Raw genomic sequence first — 17,826 nt, 5'->3', positions numbered from 1 at the left:
AGGATATTTAAAATAAGCTGTTCACATGACACAGACTAATACATGCATATACCAGCAAAATATAATTTTGCAACTGGGTTAACCAGTTCACATGTGGTTTTAGGACCAAATTCTAATTAATAAAGATCAGACAGGTGAACACAAATGTAAACATTTCTTTTTATTTTATAACTTTGTTTGTGAAGAACAGGCACATACAATATTCTGGGTAGCTAAAGCTGAAAATATGTCAACAAAAACCGCAATGATATCTTTTGTGAAATTTAGTAGGCCTATTAGTTCACATTATGGAGGAAGAATCTGCATCCAGATGTTTCTAACCTTGTCAAAATAAATTATGAAACTATTCATCTGCATGAAAATTTGTTGACAGAAAAAAACCCAACAGGAAATCCAAGTCCATGAGTGTGAAAACAGGTCAAAACTGATCAACAATCAACCTCCAAAAAAAGAACAAAACGATTATCCCTGGTTCAAAATTAAATGGCCAAACACAAAAGTATCTAAAGCAGCCAAGGGGGCAACAGACAGATTTTTGCTTTTCGTTGTCTTTTAAAGCCTTTAACAACAGATAAATTCAGAACAGGAAAAAAGCGCAATATGGTAACATTGAAGTCACATTTAATAAGGCTCTCTGGACAATATTTACACTGGTTCACAATTATAAAAAAAAAAAAAAAAAAAAGCTTCTTTCAGACAATGAGTGTGTTATTACTAAACAACAGCACTTCCATTTAATTGATACCTAAAATATGCTGACATGATATACTGAACAATGTTTCAATGCATATTGGGTAACATGTCTGGCTTTTAATTTTCAAAAGGAATAGTTCATCCCAAAATTACACTTTTGTCATAATTTACTCACCTTCATGCTGTCCCAAACCATTTCGCTTTGCCGTGGATCACAAAAAAAACAACAAAATTAGGGTAAATGTTGTAATTTTCATTTCTGGGTGAACTACTTCTAGAAGATCACAAAACTGAAACACTTGTATGTATGTATGTATGTATATTATATATATATATATATATAGAACCTTCAATTAAAAAAACAATTGACATTATAATCAAAAGCAAAAAAAAAAAAAAACTTTGCTAACCTTGAAGGTTGAGAGCTAAACTCTGATAACACACGCAAGCTTGAATAACATCTGTGCTTTGTCCCACTATAGAGCCAATGTTACCACATATGCTGGAACGATGAGGGCTGGTCCTATCATTTTTTGACTAAATGCTACTTTGACTTCTTCTCTGTGCCCAATGTGTCATGAAGCTTTGATGCACATTTTTCAAACTGATCCATCACCAACGTTCCATTCTCATCAAAGAATGCCCCGACAGACTTTGTAAACTCAGTCTCCCTCGTCTGCTTGGTTTTCCCATCTGTGAAGGACATTCTTAACGTATACTGGTCATCAAACCTAATGGAAACAAGTCATTTAGATGCAATCGGTATAGTACCCATCAAACTACACAATGAAACGCATTTGAAACCTATGGTATTCTGAGTCGTTTTACCAACTCTGTACAGTTCCTATGGTGTTTTAGATGGTTACTTATAAGTCCAGGTCAAAAGCCCATTGTACGAAGGCAACTGGAATTGCTCCTGGCAGGCAGCAGATGCCCTAACCCCTGCGCCCCTCCCTAATCCTAATCATATAAAGTCTTTATGGTGGAGAAGCATGCCAGGAACAACTTCAGGCACCTTTCTCCCATCGCAATGTCAAGAGAGCCCACTCAGAAATTACCCACTGTTTCCCAAAAACAATTTGCGGATAAAGCAGCATTTCAATCCCATCCGTTTCAAGAGAGGAAAATTGGCACTTTTTGGAAAATTGGCTCAAAATAACTTCATGTTTGCTTGCGTTCAGTGGCAGATGCCTTATTTCAGAGCCCCGGCATACTTCAAAAAGAAAATCGTAGAACGAACCGGCGCGACATCATTTAGAACAAATTCTGGCCAAAACCAAGGTGTTTTTGAGTTTGTTTCAGTGGTTCAAACAGCTCGCCAGCAGACTTTCAAGAAAACTTCTAAACGGCTGCTAAAAATCTTACGGTCATTGGTTCACGTCATCAGTATATGTGACCTGGCACTCCACCTACCTTGTAGCTGACAGCTAATTCCAGTAACATTGTTCAGTCAGTTAAGGTACGTCAACATGAACACACCGGCATGCAGAGTTACTAGCAAGCTGTTGCAAACGTATCTACATCTGCACGGTTGTTCGAATAGAGACATTTTCCAAGAACATGTCATGTGATTTTTAGTTTTGTTTAATTAGTCTACGAAAGGAATCAAACTTTTTTGATTTTACACAGGCTAATCAAGCCACCGAGAGAGATAAAGGCCAACTGCGGAGTGGTATTGGAAGAGAGGAGACGGCACCAGTGTAAAGCAGTTCAATGGAAAGGAGGCGGCGAAAACCGGCTTGGCAATATAAATAATACTGTAATGAAGAAATAAACCAAAAGACACAAACACACACACATAGGATGGACAGCTGCCTGTAAACGCTCGCTCTGTCGCATCACCAGCCTTTATCCCTCTCGGAGGCTTGATTAGCCTGATAAGGGGTCGGTAGTGTAAAATCACGATCTGGCCCTGGCCTCCGCCCTGTCACAATGCGTTTATACATTATACACAGAGGTTTTTTCATTCTGGAGATTTTACTCGCATCTTGGCATTTCCATCCTGCATTTTATTATGCAAGATTCTAAAATTTGCAAAAAAGAAATACAGGGATGGAAATCCAGCATATTATATTCTGGTCTCTAAATATGGCCTAGGTCCCTCCTTCAATGCAAGTAAAGGGATCTTTCAGTCAAAATCATAATTCCATTTCCTTAGGAATAAGCACACCTTCTCAACAAGCTAGAAGATTTGAGGTATCACTAATGTCCGAGGTAAAATTGGTGTGGGACAAATTATGCGCTGATTTTTAATACATAGAGGTTAGGAATTTGAACATTCTTTATGAACATCTACTTTCTGTTACATCTCAAGCAAGTGTTCTAGCCTGTGCAGACATAGCAGCATGCTGAAAACCCAAGTATTCTTTAACCTTAAGTATGAACAATAACAAGCACCACAAAATAATGAACAAAGACAAATCACCTTTTTAGACTAGAGGAGAGCTGCCAAACGTGATCTGGGTCCATGCCAGCTTGGTCTTTCTGCACGGACACCAAGAAGATGTTCTTCTCTTTGTAAGAAGTGTACAGGGTCAAAATGCCCATCATTATGAAGTATGTGATGATCAGTTAAGGTAAAGAACTATGAGGGGAGGGGGGAAATCTCTAAAAGGATGAAGCAACAAAATTAGCCTTAAGCAGCGGTCACACTAAACTTTGTGCATGTGAAAATACCAATAGAGATGCAATGATGATGTATATTTTCAGTTGATTTGTTTGTTGTATTTAAAGCTTTTTTTAAGTGTGTAAGCTTAAAGTAAATCTTTCAAGTGATTTAAATAAGGAAAACATAGAAAATTGTACCAAACAATTTCAGCAAATTTGCTTTCAGAAAAGGTGACTTAAGCGGAGTAGGAGAGTAGTTCGCATTCAAGACGATCCAATCTGCTGGCATCTTAGGAACGTTCCCTGGATACAAGTGGCACAAAAGTACAGCTCCTACCAAATTGAATGGGGAGGGGGGGAGACCGAAATCTCCAAAACGGTTGGTCAAGATTATGATCAATGAAACATTTGGAATATGGTGGAACAAAACATTTGCATAAGTTGTGTTTGTGTTTCCATTCCCCCTTGTTCAGATACTTGTGAATTTATGAAGTGAATGTTGTGCGAAGTGTGACCACACCCTAAATGGAACAGACAAATTCTGGTCTGATTACAAAGTAAGACCTAATTTACATTTCATTTATATTACTAAATCTCCAATGCAAACAATCCATTTTGAAGTTGGTATGCTGAATAAAGGATATGAAACAACACAGCATGCCAGGACTGGCTTTGACTCTGGGAATGGGTGTAGATAATCCCAAATTAAAGCTACAATGGCAAAAATGCAGGAGATTGTACAAATGAACAGACGTCCATCGACCAGGTTGAAGTTCTCAACATAACCATATTTTTCAATTAGAACCTATGGTGGAAAAAGAAAGCTGATCAATTAAAGAAAACAAACAAACACACACACGTACTTTCATAACTTTTGCAAGAAAGCGCATGTTGAGAATTAAAATGTAAATATGCAAAAGAACGTACCTTCTTAGCTGCATCATCTAGAGAGTTCTTCACTGCAGCACCATCCCATTTGTCAATCTTTACAGGCTTTTCATCAATCCTCCACTGAAATCAGTAAACTAAATGAGCAACACTTTCTTACATTACATATCTAACTGGTGAATATCACATGTCAGGACAAAGAAAAACATACAACTAAAATCATTATGTTTGATAATTATTATGATTTCTCATTTTTATATTGTTTTGATCATAATTAATGACACACCCCCTTCCATTATCATTACAGTAATGTGAACAGATCTTGGTCTCATCACCATATATATTACATTGACAAAATGTGCCTTTTAAAAGACAAAATATTGATATTTATGACAATTGTTTCTTTTTACACTACATGACTGACATTTATAAAAAAAAAAAAAAAAAAATACAAAAAAAATAAAGTACTCATACTTTAAAGTAGGCCTGCAACTAACATTTATTTTGATAATAGACTAATCTACCGATTATTACAACAATTAATCATTAGCTCTTAACCGACTATTCAGCTTGTGTCCCGAAAAAAGGTTATATTAAACGTACTTGCTAACAATAGAGGACAAAATCATCTTGTAAAAATACCTCTAAATTACATTTACTGAATTAAAGGGAAAATTTGTTTTTATTCAATTTAATTCAGTAAAACATTCACTCCAAAAAATCCTATTGTTATCAAGTGTTTGTCTTTTAGAATTGTCTAAAAATCCTTAAAACAAGAATCATTTACATGACAAGCAACATATAAAATATTTAGACTTGCTTTAAGAGAATGTAGCTTTACTGCAAGTGCAGTAAAGACAAATATACTTATATTAAAGATCTATTCTCTAAAAGCAAGTCTAAATATATCATATGCTACTTCTTTTTGAGATTTAAAAATATGTGTATTTTTAATATAAATGTCAACATTCTCATATAAAAAAAATGTATTCAGCAGTATAACTGTTATAGTAAATGTACGTTGTTTTAAATTAGAAGACTACCTCTCGCACCTTTCCGTTCACTTCAATCCATCTTTAACTCTCAAAAAAAATATATATATATTATTAATAAAGCTGCGTATTGACAATTTACTTCATGATAAGACATGCATATATTATGATTAAAAAAGTCACGAGATATCACGTTATAATCTAGCTGCGTTATTTTTTGCATTATTTGAACTTTAATAATGTATTAAAGATATAACGGTGAGTTGTTTCCTTTAAAGACACTCCACACGTAAGTTTTGCTTCAGCGGAGAGGCAGCCCTGGCTCTGCTGTATTTCAAAACGAGAGTGCTTCTGTATTTAGTTATTTTGTATAATTTCCTCATACTTCTCGATCTACATCACCTGAAGCTGTTTGGAAAGTTTAGAGTGCATCTGAACTGTGATCTGTGTAATTCTCATGCCTGATTGAGATCTCCACTCAATCAGGCACGAGCTGCAGTGGTGCTCTCATGCGTCATCATTAGTGTTTCGTATGAGCTTGTGTTACGTTAAGTGAGATCAAATGACTACTTGACAAACTAACATTCTTGTCTGCAATTTTTTTTTTTTTTTTTTTTAATTGTTGACGTTGTCAATAATTCATCTTTTATATTTTTTTTTAGTTTTTTTATCAGTGATCATAACATCTTTTATTTTGATAGTGTCTTCTTAGTGATTTTAACATCCATGTCTGCTGCCCTTCAAAGTCCTTAGCTACTGAGTTCTTGAACCTTTTTATTGAATCTTTACATTTTTCTATCTCTGTTTCCGGTCCTACTCATCAGCATGGTCACACTCTTGATCTGATATTATGTATGGGTATTCCTGTCTTAAATCTTAAAGTTTTAGATAATCATAAGCCTATTGAGTTTAATATAACGTTTCAGTGTGACCCTACAAAACTACAGTCAAAACTTTTTCAGAAGCATGTAATGCTCATTCATTAACAGAATCCATTTTACTTTTTTCTTATAATGTGGGTACAGAGGAATTGGTTACATTGTTCAATACAGTATGTACAGAGATTCTAGATAGCATTGCTCCATATAAAATAAAGAGAAAGAAAACTAAAACTCAACTTTGGCTAAATTAAAATACTAGGGACATTAGACAGCAGTGTAGGAAAGCAGAACAAAAATGGCAAAAAGATAAGCTTATGAGGTCTTAAGAGTGTTTAAATAAATATCAAAAAGCTGTTAAAACATCTGGAGCTGAATACTTCTCTTATATAATTGCACAGAATGTTCATAGCCCTCAAGTATTATTCAAGACTATACATTTTAAAACCAGAAGACAATGTATACTCAGATCTATCAACAAATACCTGTGAAAGGTATTTAACTTTTTTTTTTATTGAAAAGATTGAGAATATAAGAAACTCAATAACACCTGATCCATCTGGTTTATTTGCTATAAACCCTTGCACTAGTAAATTCAGTCATTTTGGGCAGTGTCACTTTCACATATTAAGGACATTGCTTCACACTTAAAATTAACCTCCTCACCCTGTGATATTGTCCCTCCTAAATTGTTTGTTCAGCTTCTTGACATAATTGGTCCTAACATTCTCTCAGTTATAAATGGAACTTTAACCTGTATTTTATTCCATCCAGCCTTAAACATGTGGTTGTCCATCCGCTTAACAAGAAAACAAATCTAGATACTTCAGATCCAAAACATTTTCAGCATCTCCAAGTTGCCATTTATATCCAAATTATTAGAAAAGATTATTTATACACAGCTTTCCTCTTAATAGAAAATTAGGTTTTTGATAAATTTCAATCTGGTTTTAGGTCTGGACATAGCGCTGAATCAGCTTTTATTAGGGTAACAAATTACATTTTATTTTAGTTGGATACTAGTAGCTGTGTTGCTTTAGTTATGTTGGATCTCATCGCAGCATTTAATAAAATAGATCATAACATCCTTATTGAACGGTTAAGGTTGTATGTTGGAATCAAGGGAAATGCTATAAGTTGGATTTCCTCATACTTGAATAATAGGTCTTTTTCTGTAAAAACGGGCAATTTCATGTCATCATCAGCTCCGAAAACCTGTGGGGGTTCCGCAAGGATCTATTATAGGACCAGTTTTATTCTCATTATATATGATTCCTCTTGGTGCCATTTTTAATTCTTTCCCCGCCAAACACGGAATTTTCCGTGTTTTATGAAAAAACGCTTCCCCGCCAAACACGGAATTTTCCGGGTTTCCGTGTTTTAGGTGTTATACGGTAAGGAAGACCCCTCCGCATGTTTTGAAAGAGTACGCAACTCTTTGATCAAAGAAACAGACTGCGATCGTCTCAAATATGAAGAAGTGGAGTATTGAGAAGCTCAAAATATCAGACATAAACATGCCTTTTTCTCAGCTTTTTGTCTGAAATGTTGTTTGACAAAACTGACCTCTGTTCAAGTCGCAATAAAAAAAGAACAAATGAAGATAAAATAAAATCGGTTTTTTTGCCTAAAAGCAGAGGCTCAGATCTTTATTGTGATATATAGCATCTTCATATATTCATGGAAGAAAATATTTTGCGGGCCATTAAAATTTAGCGAAAATCGTCAAAAACCCTGGCAGTGGCTGGCAACTTTTTTTTTTAAAACGCTGGCGGGGAAAGAGTTAAGAAATACGGTATTTCGTAAAATATTTAGGCAGACGACACGCAAATGTACCTCCCTTTGATGTCAGGTGATGATGTATCTGTTAAAACTCTCTGTGAATGTATGAAAGATGTAAAAATCTGGATGGTAACAATTTCCTCCAATTAAAAGATAAGACACAGGTTATAATTTTCGGCCCTAGTAGTTGTGTAAATAATTATACAGAAGTTCTAGCCCCATTGTCATCTAATTGGTGCGCCTATGTCAAAAATCTTGGTTTTATTTTTGACTCGGAGTTAAAATGTGATAAGCAGATAAATTTTGTGGTAAAGAACAGCTTCTTTCAATTGAGAAATATTGCCAAACTTAAATCTGTCTTATCATTTAACAATTTGGAGAAAGTGGTTCATGCTTTTATTTCATCATGTCTCGATTATTGTAATGCACTATATCTGGGTATTAATCAACAATCAAAGACTTCAAAGGGTACAGAATGCTGCAGCAATAATGCTGACAATCAAGAAAGAGGGATCAGACATCCACTATTCTGACATCTCTGCACTGGCTACCTGTCCAATTTAGAGTGCAACATAAGGTGGTGTTGTATGTTTTTAAAGCCTTACACAATCAGGCTCCTGATTATATTTCTGAACTTATTATTATTCGTAACTCCCATACATTTCTTAGATCGAATAACCAGCTGCTTCTTGATGTTCCCCAATCACGGTTAAAGGGTAAAGGAGATTGTGCATTCTCTGTTGCTGCACCAAAGTTGTGGAATGGTTTACCTTTGTCAGTCAGAGCCTCAATATCTGTCAAATTATTTAAAACATGTCTCAAGATGTATTTGCTTAGTGAAGCATTAGGAAAATTACAAAGGTGATTGTTATTTTTCTTTATTTTGATTCAATTAAATTTAAGTCTTTTTATATCATTGTATTGTTTTATTGTAATTGTACAGCACTTTGGTACACTTTGCAATTTTTTTTAAAGTGCTCTATAAATACATGCCCTTCTTTAAAGGTGCACTCATTAATTTTTTCCCAGACCCATTAAAAAAAAAGTTTACTACTAAAAACAATTAATTGTAATTTTAAATTACATTTAAAAATCGTGACCCCTCACATGAGATGAGGACTCTATAAAAACTGTATTATTCTACATGGGGGAGGGGCACCCTGGTGGGGTCTGCCATTTTAGAATCACATGAGCAGCTGAATACTACTCGCTTAATCTCAGTAACGATCCTGTTATTGGACTTTCACTCTTGGATTAAACAAATCATGGCTGATTGTGAATAGTGAATTTCTACAATGGCATCTGTAACAGAAAACTATTGATTTTGAATGATGCTGCATCCACACCACTAGGTGTCATTGTAAATCCAAGATGATACAAACAAAAAGTTACTGAGTGCACCTTTAAAATACAATTGTACTCGAGAAATTACTGAAACATTTATAGGCTACACCACAATAGTATTTGTTGTACTGCCTTTAAAATGTACTTTGACAAAAAAAAAAAAAAAGTGCATCAGACAGGAAGATTTTCATCTCTGGATTAAATTTGTATGAAAATGTCACAATGCAAATAAATAAATAAATCCAAATATTAATAATATTAATGGTTTTAAAACAGGCTTCACATTCTTAGGGGATTTTTTGGTAAAATAATACTTGGATATATTATAGGGATAGTAAACTACAAACTAACAATTGCGCTTAACTGCCACATTTGTAAGAAAGATGGAACTATCATGTGTTCCTGCCATATGCGGGTAAAAATGTCAGGTAACTACTGGGTGATGTTTTCAGGGTTTTTCCTGCACTGAAATTTCTATGAAATTCAGGCGACTCGGAGCCACGCTCCTGGAGCAAATTTAATGGTATTCATGCCTCTAATAACTTGCACGCGCATCTGTAGCTCTATTTCCAACTAAGTTGTGAATTGAATTAATGTGAAAAAAACCAATGTGAGAATAAAGCCGTGATTTCATCCAAGGGTGTTCAGAAGGATGAAATCGTCACATCCAGAGAAATTGTAGCCATTGTTTTTTTTTATAAATACTGGTGGTTTAGAGCACGCAGACAAAACACTAAAGAACTTTGTGTCATGTTTGGCTGAGCACTAATATATGTGCGTTCATCCATCCTTATGACTAAACCGTGGGGATATATATAAAATATTTTTCAAAAGTGTCAATAATCCTTCTTTTCCTTAGAGTTCAAGTTTGCTTTTGACTTATTTTCTGTTTGCTCTGCAAAATCTTTGTAGGCTTTGGATTTTCAAGACTGTTACTCCAGGATGACCAGTGCAACATTTCAGATGGGATGATTGTTGGTCCAGTAATGAACAAGTTATTCAGTCACATGACCTTTGTGATTTGCAACTTTTATTTCTAATAAATTCAATAAGAGTTTATTCTGTAAATGTGTTTCCATCATAGTTTATGCACATTTCTTTTTATCGAATAAAACAAAACTAGCCACCTCAAGAGTATACATTTTTGGAGCGCATTTTGGAGATTTATTTGCATCTTGGTGATTCCATCCAGCAGTTTTTATGCTGTATCCCAAACAAAACACAAAAATGTTGATGGAAACATAGCTTGTGTGGGGCGAATGAAGCGTGCTTTCGTGTGACCGCCCCAGCGCTCAGCAGCCTGCTCCAGAAATAAGATTGCCAAAGCTCTGGAACAGCGCAGAGGGAAATGTGCAATTCAGTCGAACTTCACTCGACATTGCGCGGCAGGTGGAGAGCACAAAACTTGCAGTATGTGACTCATTTGAATTCTACAGAGAACATTCTAGCAGAAATCTCTTTATGGAGAAAGTCAAACCTATCAAACAGATAGGCAGCACCTACGTTATCAACAGCACTGACATGGTAAAGGAGACAAAAACATCACCAGTTAAAATACACTCCATCGTTCTTCCTAAAAGTTTATTTATTTATTTTACTGCAGTAACACTAACTGGTAACTTGTACAGATTCATATTAAATCTATTAGGACTAAACTATTACACTTAATTTTTATTACAATGTTGAATGTTGTACAGGTTCTTAATGTATTTTTGTACAGGTTCAAATGTACCGTTTGCATTTTTATAACAAATACTATAGTTATTTTTATTTATTTTATAGAAAACACTCTCAAGATTATATTAACCTAACCAAAGTAATGTGTAGCCATCCATGGGCTTACCTGTGTAAATGGCCTTATCAGTACAAATGCTACTGTTAATCAAAGCTAGAAGTAGAGCAATGGTCAATTTAATGAAGGGGTTAAAAATTTCATGAATTTTGAATAAACTCCTGTACTGTCCTATTCATGTTCTATCCTATTCCTTTTCTAACTGGCCGTGTTTGCCTTCAGATATCCTAAAGGTGACTTAAATCATTAGGCCTGTGTCCTGCTAAAACAATGTCATTCTTGTTCAAATAAAATGTCCAAACAAATGCATACAGTTACAGTCTCCAGTTAATTTTATCCCCTTATAGTGAGGTGGGGTATTTTGGCTTGTGAAAATGCTGAGTGGCTAGTGACCATGGAAAACTACTAGCCAGAGTGGCCGGTGAGCCACAAAGTTAATTTCAAACCCTAAACTTAACATACAGTGTGCAATTTATTTTTACAACTAACAGGGGTAAGTTTAAGATCCAAGTATTGTTGTCCTTCATAAAAAAAATTTTTTTTTTAAATTTGCATTCTGGAGCCATGTGGATATTTTGAATTATAAACACATACACCATTGATTTTTGGTTGAATTAATCATTGTGTGACCTTTGGGACATTAGTGTCTTTTACATTTTTTCAATTAATTAATAAATATTAGAATAAATATTGACAAAGGTGTGTATTTTGGTGGGAATTTAGATATTTCAACCTCAGTTCCTAAAATACATCTATAAACAAGGTGTACACAAAAGAGTTACACTCAGGACCTTCAGGACAAAAATGTCCCAATTGAAACCCATTAAACTGCCATATTTGATCCCAGTGCCATTAAAGCATAAAATCAATAACTCTATTATATTGTGCTTTCATTCCAGAGCCCTGGCTTAAATATTTGCAATATTTTCAACGAGATGGCACCATTTTTCACATGTTTATCCTATGGAGCAAATACATGCTTTTTTTATTGTTTTATAGAGCAGGCCAGTTGCATAAATGATGCAGCTAAAATTGTGTGGGTGTGTTGGTATGGATGTCAGAGTGTGCTTTGTATGTGTGTATTGAGAAATGTGTGTGTATGTATGTAAAAAACAACAGTTGCTTATATAAACAAACGGGCATTTAAAGGGTTACAATTCTGAAAATGAATGAATATTTGATAGTTATGATCAGGACTGCCGCTGGTTTAAAAAATGTGCTACTTTAAACTGAAAATCATATTAATATATATTATTATGGCAGTTTTTTTGACGTGGACATCAAATTACCTCCGAGTTTTTTTTTTTAATGACGCACAAGAGTTAAAAAGTCCAGTTAGCGGTTCAAATATGGCCAAGTTAAAGTTCATACATCACGCCTGAAAAAAAAAAAAAAAGAGGGTAATGATATTCGTGTCATACACATACAGTAACGAATCCACGCAATGTTGCGTAATCATTTATGTATAATATATTTTAAGCAGCATAGTTTCAATTTACATGCTCATATGCTACTCAATAAATGCTAGATTCAGAATGTGCATCCATTTATTCAAGTTTCCGTTTTGGCGCTGACATGAAAACAAGCATTATAGTCGCATCAACGTTCACGTCTGACCACTGAGTGAGAAAGCAGAGAAAGTAAAATAGTCCCTTGTATTGCACTCAGAAGACCGTTGCACAAATAAAAACGCATCTTCAGACATGCTAAACACAATAAAGATGTCTTACTTTTTCAAGTAGACCACTCTTCCCATTCCTCGCCGCCATCTTTTCTTCCTGCTCGTTTGCTGTGATCTGGATGACTGTAATTGGCTAGAATCACATAAGAAGGGTCCAATCGTAATTGGTCTGAAATGTATACGTCAAAGGGGGCGGTCTACAGTGGCTGCGATCAACCCGAAAGCAGTAGAAGAGTCAAATGTTTTATTCTATGAGAGAAAGAAATGAGCGCTGAACGACTCAGAAAACTGCATTTCTCATTGGTATTAATCAAATAAATTAAGTTATTTAAGTTATTTATTGTATACATATTTGTAAACAATGTATTACAATTTATTGTTTTTAATTTCTTAGTTAATTTGCTCATTTTTATTTAATTTTCAATTTCAGTCAGAAATGAAGCAATTTATTTTTAATATTGGTGTAGCAACATAATTTGGGTGAAAATAAATTATAACCAAAGGTTGTTTCGTTTAAAATGAAGTGTTTAAAAAAAAAAAAAAAAAAAAAAAAAAGAGGTGGTAAGGGAGCCTTTTACCACACTTAAAAGGCTGAAAGGTAAAAGGCACCTAGGGGGTTTAAATGGATAAATTGTAGATACAGGGGCAATAGTTCTAATTTGTCAACAAATTTGTCAACAAATGCAAATCATTTTGAGACACCAAGATGCTTTTTTGAGTAACAAATTAAGATGACACCTGCTCAAATTAACTACTTCAGAAAAAAGTAAACCATTTCCTGCTAAATTCAAACACAATTGACATTTTATTACATATCAAGTACTCTATAAACAAACTAATCTCTTTTATGATTGGATGAGTCAATGTGATTCCACTTTGAAACTTTTAATAACAAATCTATTCACCCTGCATTTTATATGAGCATTTAGCCCCTGCAACAGGGTTTTTCCCCCCCCCCAAATACTATCCTTTCACTTATTGGACAGTTATTGACATATGTTTGATTTAATTACCTTAAACAGAACTCAAAACTATAAGTATTTTGTCTCAAAAGAAATGTGTTAACTTCAGGGATGTTCATAGCTACATACACTTGTGGCCAAAAGTTTGGAATAATATACAGATTGTATACTTATGAGAAGAAATTGGTACTTTTATTCACCAAAGTGGCATTCAACTGATCACAATGTATAGTCTGGACATTAATAACATGAAAAATTACTATTACAATTTGGAGAAAAAAAATAAATTCAGAACTTATTATACTACTTCAAAAAGTTCTCATCAAAAAATCTTCCATGTGCAACAATGTCAGCTTTACAGATTCTTGTCATTCTAGCTGTCAGTTTGTCCAGATACTCAGGTGACATTTCACCCCACACTTCCTGTAGCACTTGCCATAGATGTAGCTGTATTGTCAGGCACTTTTCACACACCTTACAGTCTAGCTGATCCCACAAAACTCAATGGGGTTAAGATCCATAACACTCTTTTCCAATTATCTGTTGTCCAATGTCTGTGTTTCTATACCCACTCTAAACATTTCTTTTTCTGTTTGAAAAGTGGCTTTTTCTTTGCAATTCTTCCAATAAGGCCTGCAGCACCCCTGGTGGGTAGAATTCAGTGAAGATATCAGCTGAGGACATGGGAGGTGTCTATTTCTCAAACTAGAGACTCTGATGTACTTATCCTCCTGTTTAGTTGTACATCTGGCTTTCCACATCTCTTTATGTCCTTGTTAGAGCCAGTTGTCATTTGTCTTTGAAGACTGTAGTGTACACCTTTGAATGAAATCTTCATCTTCAGGCAAATTCGAGCATTGTATAGCCTTCATTCCTCAAAATAATGATTGACTGAGGAGTTTCTCTTTTTTTTTATGCCATTTTCACCTAATATTGACCTTAACCCTTGTGCATCCTTGTGGACATTTTTGGCTTTTTCAGTTTTGTTTTTTTTTTGATAACTTTGTCTGTGTTAATGCTAACTGCATAAATTTTTCCACAGGTGTGAATTTTTATTGGAATTTTAATATTTCACCCTATTTTCTTTAAAAAAATGTGTTTTGCACTAGTTACACAAAATACTCCCTCTTAGCGTCGTTTTGGACAAAAATGGCACATTGAAACCCATTAAAACTGCGATTTTTAATCCCAGTGCCATTTAACTATAAAATTATGCAATCTTGTTTAACATGCTTTCATTATGTTGGCAAGGCTTCAAAATTTACATTTTAAATATTTTTTACCAGATCGTGCCATTTTTCAGGTTTGGCATATCATCGCTTTTGTTGTTGTTTTCTGCTGTTTTTGGCTTATGTATATTATAGAGCCAATTAGATACATTATGAATATATAATTGTGTGAGTGTGTTGGTATGGATTTCAGAGTGTGGTTTGTATGTGTCTGAGGCTCTAATAATAAAAAATAAAAAAATTCTGTTTAGCATTTATTAAATTGAAAATAATTATAATTATTATATTTTCTATAAAAAACAACAGTGGCATTATGTAAACAAACCGGCTTTTAAAGTGTTAAAATTCTGAAACTAAATGAATGTTTGGTAATTATGATTAGAACTGATGCTGGTTAAAATATAAGTCAGTGAAAGTAGTAAAAAATATTATTCTATAATATTTTTATGACACTTTTTTGACATGGCCATTTTTGTCCATTATGGACCTAAGTAGCTTTTTTTTAAATCTGATACTGCACAAAAAATATGAAAGCATCAAAATGAATGTTGTTGTTAATCATTGACATATCCGAGGCTGTAATAATCAAAGAAAAAAAATTCTGCTTAGCATCTATTAAATTGAAAATAATTACTATTTTTCATTTTTTCCTAAAAAAACCAACAGTGGCATTATGTAAACAAACCAGCGTTTAAAGGGTTAAAATTCTAAAAATGAATGAATGTTTGGTCATTATGATTAGAGCTGATGCTGGTTAAAAAAATTATGTCAGTGAAAGTGGAAAAAAATATAAATCTATAATATTGTTATGACAGTTTTTGGACATGGCCATTTTTGTCCATAATGAACCTATGTGTAACTTTTTTTAATTGATGCACAAGTGTTAAGACATGCCGGTCTATTGCATACTGTGGCAACTCAAAAACAAACACAAGGTTAAGCTTCATGTAATGAACCAAATAGCTTTCAACTGTGTTTGATATAATAGCAAGTGATTTTCTAGTACCAAATTAGCAATTTAACATGATTACTCAAGGATAAGGTGTTGGAGTGATGGCTCCTGGATCTATAGATTTGATAAAAAATTACTTTTTTACCAGCACTACGTGTGGTGACGGCGGTGTTAGCAGACTCCGATCGTTGAATGATTTCAAATTAATTTACATAGGGAGGTGTAAAGGCTGCAACCACCTCAGGGTTTGATATTTTTCTTTTTCTTCAAAAAAGCATTTTGGCCTCACCGTTGCCATTGTCTGAATGTTTTTGTGTACACTACAGCAGTGTTGGAAAAACTGTATCACTACATGAATACTTATACATGTAACAAAATAATTGTTTTTTAATCTACTCAAATATTTTCCAAGACAAATAAATATTTTCCAGAACATGACTGGAAAACAGCATTGTGAAAGTCCAGGTTTTCCTGGATTTCTAAGATGCGTGGGAACTCTGGTCATCTATCATGATAAACTGATTGCTAGAATGGCTTGGTATCATTGCTGCATGTGGAGGATTTTTGGATGAACTGAAAGATTAAATAATAAAATACTGTATTATTGAAACTTTGTTTATCCAAAAATTTGAAATGGGGAAAAACGTATTTATACAGGTGAAACTCGAATAATTTGAATATCGTGTAAAAGTTCATTCATTTCAGTAATTCAACTTAAAAGGTGAAACTAATATATTATATAGACTCATTACAAGCAAAGTAAGATATTTCAAGCCTTTATTTGATATAATTTTGATGATTATGGCTTACAGCTTATGAAAACCCCAAATTCAGAATCTCAGAAAATTAGAATATTGTGAAAAGGTTCAGTATTGTAGGCTCAAAGTGTCACACTCTAATCAGCTAAACACCTGCAAAGGGTTCCTGAGCCTTTAAATGGTCTCTCAGTCTGGTTCAGTTGAATTCACAATCATGGGGAAGACTGCTGACCTGACAGTTGTGCAGAAAACCATCATTGACAACCTCCACAAGGAGGGAAAGCCTCAAAAGGTAATTGCAAAAGAAGTTGGATGTTCTCAAAGTGCTGTATCAAAGCACATTAATAGAAAGTTAAGTGGAAGGGAAAAGTGTGGAAGAAAAAGGTGCACAAGCAGCAGGGATGACCGTAGCCTGGAGAGGATTGTCAGGAAAAGGCCATTCAAATGTGTGGGGAGCTTCACAAGGAGTGGACTGAGGCTGGAGTTACTGCATCAAGAGCCACCACACACAGACGGGTCCTGGACATGGGCTTCAAATGTCAAACGTCTTACCTGGGCTAAAGAAAAAAGAACTGGTCTGTTGCTCAGTGGTCCAAAGTCCTCATTTCTGATGAGAGCAAATTTTGCATCTCATTTGGAAACCAAGGTCCCAGAGTCTGGAGGAAGAATGGAGAGGCACACAATCCAAGATGCTTGAAGTCCAGTGTGAAGTTTCCACAGTCTGTGTTGGTTTGGGGAGCCATGTCATCGGCTGGTGTTGGTCCACTGTGCTTTATTAAGTCCAGAGTCAACGCAGCAGTCTACCGGGACATTTTAGAGCACTTCATGCTTCCTTCAGCAGACAAGCTTTATGGAGATGCTGACTTCATTTTCCAGCAGGACTTGGCACCTGCCCACACTGCCAAAAGTACCAAAACCTGGTTCAGTGACCATGGTATTACTGTGCTTGATTGGCCAGCAAACTCGCCTGACCTGAACCCCATAGAGAATCTATGGGGCATTGCCAAGAGAAAGATGAGAGACATGAGACCAAACAATGCAGAAGAGCTGAAGGCCGCTATTGAAGCATCTTGGTCTTCCATAACACCTCAGCAGTGCCACAGGCTGATAGCATCCATGCCATGCTGCATTGAGGCAGTAATTAATGCAAAAGGGGCCCAAACCAAGTACTGAGTACATATGCATGATTATACTTTTCAGAGGGCCGACATTTCTGTATTTAAAATCCTTTTTTTTTATTGATTTCATGTAATATTCTAATTTTCTGA

The 17,826-nt window shown here is 34.8% G+C and overlaps 1 protein-coding gene across 1 annotated transcript; it reads right to left on the bottom strand.

Annotated features, from left to right (window-relative positions):
• Positions 1 to 1,013: 1,013 nt before the first annotated feature.
• Positions 1,014 to 12,764, bottom strand: spcs2 (signal peptidase complex subunit 2). The gene is made up of 5 exons (XM_052109897.1): positions 12,707 to 12,764; positions 4,228 to 4,311; positions 3,946 to 4,105; positions 3,119 to 3,254; positions 1,014 to 1,424 (listed from the first exon to the last, which is right to left on the bottom strand). Exons 1-5 carry the CDS (start codon positions 12,743 to 12,745, stop codon positions 1,238 to 1,240), a joined length of 606 nt encoding a protein of 201 aa, XP_051965857.1. The 5' UTR covers positions 12,746 to 12,764; the 3' UTR covers positions 1,014 to 1,237.
• Positions 12,765 to 17,826: the final 5,062 nt, after the last annotated feature.

Source organism: Xyrauchen texanus, chromosome 38, assembly GCF_025860055.1.
Source record: "Xyrauchen texanus isolate HMW12.3.18 chromosome 38, RBS_HiC_50CHRs, whole genome shotgun sequence".
Taxonomy (NCBI): Eukaryota; Metazoa; Chordata; class Actinopteri; order Cypriniformes; family Catostomidae; genus Xyrauchen; species Xyrauchen texanus.
The sequence above is the reverse complement of the archived record's forward strand: the minus strand, read 5'-3'. Positions and strand labels throughout refer to the sequence as shown.

Coding starts and splice junctions, on each gene's coding strand:
- spcs2 (XM_052109897.1), bottom strand. CDS start 12,745: ATGGCGGCGAGGAATGGGAAGAGTGGTCTACTTGAAAAA. Junction 4,106..4,227: donor TAGATGATGCAGCTAAGAAG/GTACGTTCTTTT, acceptor TTTCCACCATAG/GTTCTAATTGAAAAATATGG. Junction 1,425..3,118: donor CTCTCCTCTAGTCTAAAAAG/GTGATTTGTCTT, acceptor TGTTTCCATTAG/GTTTGATGACCAGTATACGT.